The following is a 4779-nucleotide window of genomic DNA, read 5'->3' as shown; positions in this document are numbered from 1 at the left end:
GGACAACCAGATCCCACCTCCCGGTCGTCCAGAGGACAACCAGATCCCACCTCCCGGTCGTCCAGAGGACAACCAGATCCCACCTCCCGGTCGTCCAGAGGACAACCAGATCCCACCTCCCGGTCGTCCAGTGGACAACCAGATTTTGTCAACAGTTTGTCCTTTTTTAACCAAGAAAAAGAACGCTGCTTGCATGGGGACAGTTATAACATTTTATACAACAGTACCGGCAAGAATTTAAAACCACTTTCACTCCTGTTTGCAACACAATCTCTGTGTGCTAACACACATTAACTACAAAAGGTTGGTCCAAACCTCTTTTTGCCCTGAGACTTTACTGCAACATAAAAGTTGGTGGGTAATATGCTTCAATGAATGTTAAGTCTGTGATCAGTCCAATGCTTAGCAGAAGGATGACTTGTTAAATTAAACTTGTGAATGTGCATTTAAGCTTATAAAAACATTCTGCACAACAATGAAGATTTTCAGACACATAGAAATAAGATTACAAAATAGTTGTTAGACTGAAAAGTGCACACACCAAAATGCATGAGAGCATATTTTCCCTGAAGACTGGTACTGGTCAGTCCAGTGTTGCTTTGCATCCTCTGACAACACCTAATAGAGTAAATAACAACAAATTAATCAAGTCACCAAACATGTAAATCTACCATAATATTAGGTTTAAGTAAAAGATGAACATCTCACCTTTTTATACTTTTTCTTGATGTCTGCATATGTTTCCAGTTTGAGTTGTCTGCCAGTGTTGGGCCTGTACACCAGGAACAACCTCTTCTTAGTGTTGACCTCTTTGATCAGTATGGCTGTTTTCTTGTTGTTTCTCATCTGAAAATGAATCATACAAATAAAAACAAGTGTCGCCCACATCCTTTAGAATGTTACGCATGTAGGAATTCTGGTAATAGGAGAACATATTCCACTCAAAGAAATTTTTTCTTAAAAATAGGCTTATGGGAAAAATGCAAGATGAAATTAAAGGAGACCAGTTATGGGTCGTAGAAATGTTTATGGTATGTCTGTGGGCTATCCAGACCATCTTCATTCAATTTAATGCACAAAATAATTCTCAGATAATAAAATTTCRCATTTMRRKGTTCTGCCTGCTCTGACTTCTGTTCAGAAGAGCTGTTTATGTTAATGAGCTCTGTTGGTAACGCCCTCCAAAAATCTGTTGACATTAACTCCGCCCTCCAAAAATCTGTTGACATTAACTCCYCCCTCCAAAAATCTGTTGACATTAACTCCGCCCTCCAAAGCCAGCGTTTACGTTAGCATGGCTAATAACAGCAGAAGCTCCGTTGTACAGCCGTTTATATGAGACTGAGTCAGACCCAGAGGCAGAGTCTGTTACAGTTTTTTTCCTCCCCTCCTCCTGTGTCGTACTTCTGTGCTCACTCTGCATGCTGTTACCAGGGCAGGTGTGAAAGGTCTGTGTGAAAACGACTGCCGAACAACCACGTGACCGTGCGTCGAGCCGTCAGTGTCGGAGCGAGTATGTTTCCAGCTTAATGAGTGCTGCAGGCTTTTTGAGACCAATCTGGAAGCTTTGTGAACATGGACTGAACGGCTTCATTCACTTCCTCTGCTGTCACTGCTAAGCTACAGGCAATCTAAAATGGTGCAGAAAACCGTCGCTCACAACTCCTTCTGTTCACTAATACGCCTGGTTGAAATTCTACCAGCAAAATCCACGTCAACGACAGAAAGCCCAGACAGAGCAGAAAAAGATGAGAGTCGAGCAGAATTACATAGGAAGGCAACGGTCAGGCTCTCACTTGATAGCTGGCTGAAAACTATGGAACGGATTTCCTGTACATTATTCTCACTGAAACTCACATCCATTTAGGAAATTCATTCGTTAGTGTGCATCCAGCTAGCAGAGCAGCAGCCAGGAATCACTTCTGGAGTCATCTCAGCAGACAACATTATGGCACAGACACGGCTCATGGATCAGACTTTTCTTTCCATTAGATGAGAAAATTCTGATCCATCGAGGCAGATGGTCTCCTGTCCTGAGCCTGGTTCTGCTGGAGCTTTCTTCCTGATTAGCAGGGAGTTTTTCCTCTCCACCGTTTGCTCAGGATGGGAGACTGTGATGAAGTGATTCAACACAATCTGCTGCTAAATTCTTTACATTGTTCTTTTTATCTACAGTGTCCTGAGACAACGCATGTTGTGACTTGGAGCTGTATAAATAAACTGAATTAAATTAAATTAAATATGTTTGTATGGGGAGCCCAATACTGATCCTGGATCAGACCCATCCCTTTGATACAACCTAGAGAAAGGAGAAAACCCTCTCCTCCATCACAGTGTCAGTCTTGAGAAAGTAAATGGAGCAGGTTAAAGTCTTGAAACTGAAACACCTCATTAGAGAACACTATATTGTGTACTTCTACATACTTTTACTAAAGTCACGTACACAATATACTCCACTTTACGTGAAAACCTTTGACATTCAGGAACAAACTCTTGACTGTGTGGTATTTTGATTTGAATAATTTTAGTCTAAGTATTTCTTTTCTGCTTTAACCCTGAGCCTTAACTACACTGTGCTTCTCTTGCAACGTCCAACAACAAGAGGATGAGGAGGTGAACAAGGAAGTTCTTACAGTGCCTGTACAGTCTGGCCTTCAGGAGCTTGACAACTCCAAGCAGTCTACAAGATGGGTGACTGACAACATTTGTAGAGTACAACATATTTATTAAATTACAATTCTCTTGGAAGTTTTGGCAATTTTAATTTAAAGGTTGCAGAAACCCAAGATTTTGTCAAGAGTTTGTCTGCTGGACAACCTGAGAAGTTTCCTTACGTCTACCCCTGAAACCAATCGTTGCTCTGTCAACTTTTGTTAAGTACTGCCAAATACAACAGTTTAAAAAGGCCACTGACAATAAGAGATTAAAGATAAAAAATCCCATTCCCACAGTAATCAGATTAACCAACAACCATTGATAACTTTTGTGTACTAGGTTGTAAAGACGCTTTGGCCCAAATTTGAAGTCAATATGCTGCAAATTAAAGAAAAAAATTGAAAGGGGGAAAATTGTCTTATTGTTCAAAATGGCTGTCATTTTGTATGTTTTAGAACATGGTGTTGAGACACTTTTTTTTCTACATGAACTGATGCACAGATGCACAACATTTTATACGTTGAAATAGCCAGAGGAGCTGCAATGAAGATGGCTGTAGAGAGCCAATTTGCAGCAAGCACATCTGTATTTTGTGTCTCAGATTTATTCAAGTTTTAAATAACTTCTAAGTTTGGAGAAGCCCAACCATCTAGAATATTATGAAAATGGCAGCTATGAACTTTTGGGGACCCATTTAAGGTGACCAAGCAGCCCTGGCCATGCTGGTGGCTGCGAGTGATGATATTTTCTGGGTTTTTAAAGGGTCTAAACTTCACACAGTAATTTTGAAGCTGCTAAAGATGAAAGATGAGTGGGAGAGGGTGTTTTTTTAAACACAATAAGGCAGCTTTTTACTGCCACTAGGTGGCGCAGAGGTCAATTCACAACATTTCCATTTGGCCATTAGGCATGGGCTAGTTAACAGTTTCACGGTATGCCGTGATACGAAAAAGTCAGTTTCAAAACCACTAAAATTTTCTGTCATACTGTTCCTATAGTGTAAGCGTTTTATTTTTTTAAGTCTCGTCAGAGAGAAAGTGAGAGTTTCTCCACTTTGTACAGCTGCAGACTTCCCCCAGGACCAGGTAAAGCTTATGCTATCTTGAAACAAACAAGCTAACTTTAGCATCTGACATTAGTGAAACAAGGCACCTTGCTGCTGTGCCATATGTTGCCAGTTACAACTGGTCTGTAAGAGTTTTAGAGTTGTTGGACTGTGTATTTGATTAGTTTTTAAATGAAATGCTATAAAACTGAATAATAAACAAATAAATAAATAAATAAATAAATAAATAAATAAATAAATAAAAACAGCATGTCACCAGGTCTCAAACTTCAGAAAGGGTTTTCAGTATGTTATATTGTTTCTCCTTTAAATTTCAGACCTGCAGAGATTGGAAGCTGACTGTGGTCAGTAGTAAAGATTAATTGTATATTTCCAAGCACAAAGTCTGAAAAAACATTTGTCTTATGTTTAAATTAGGGCTGGGCGGTATGACCTCAAATTCATATCAGGGTATGAACTGAACCCCTTCACAGTAACAGTATACATCTCGGTATATAATTATCATAAAAAGTTGATAATGTAATTTTTTAGAGCATTATTTTTTCAGAAAGCTGTAATCTTAATTAAACCCAACATTTTTACTTTAATATCTGCCAGCTGAACTTATCAGCTGCTGTGCGCTCATCTTCTTCATCATCATCATCATCAGAGCAGAAGCCCACTTTACATTAGCAAGATGGATTTACGACTGAACGAATGTCCACGTCTTTTTTAAAAATAATCTCTGTGGGTAAGAATACATAAAAAAACATATTTTTCTCCGACAGTTGTGTGTGAAAAACTACAGTTAAAGCTTCGCTCTGTGCGACGTGCAGCAGGAGGAGGGAGGGGATGATCCTGTAACACAACGTAACTTTTCTACAGCAGGAGGAGGGAGGGAATGATCCTGTAACACAACGTAACTTTTCTACAGCAGGAGGAGGGAGGGAATGATCCTGTAACACAACGTAACTTTTCTACAGCAGGAGGAGGGAGGGGATCCTGTAACACAACGTAACTTTTCTACAGCAGGAGGGAGGGGATGATCCTGTAACACAACGTAACTTTTCTACAGCGGG

General features: G+C 39.9%; 1 protein-coding gene across 1 annotated transcript in view; it reads right to left on the bottom strand.

Moving 5' to 3' along the window:
• sbno1 (strawberry notch homolog 1 (Drosophila)) overlaps positions 1-4779 on the bottom strand; it is a gene marked incomplete in the record, with an annotated part of 73388 nt that overhangs the window by 15035 nt on the left and 53574 nt on the right. Inside the window, 2 exon segments of the mRNA XM_014028667.1 lie at positions 542-618; positions 709-846. Of these exon segments, the coding sequence (XP_013884121.1) occupies positions 542-618; positions 709-846 (215 nt within the window).

Source organism: Austrofundulus limnaeus, unplaced genomic scaffold (assembly GCF_001266775.1).
Source record: "Austrofundulus limnaeus strain Quisiro unplaced genomic scaffold, Austrofundulus_limnaeus-1.0 Scaffold795, whole genome shotgun sequence".
In the NCBI taxonomy this organism is placed as follows: domain Eukaryota; kingdom Metazoa; phylum Chordata; class Actinopteri; order Cyprinodontiformes; family Rivulidae; genus Austrofundulus; species Austrofundulus limnaeus.
The sequence above is the reverse complement of the archived record's forward strand: the minus strand, read 5'-3'. Positions and strand labels throughout refer to the sequence as shown.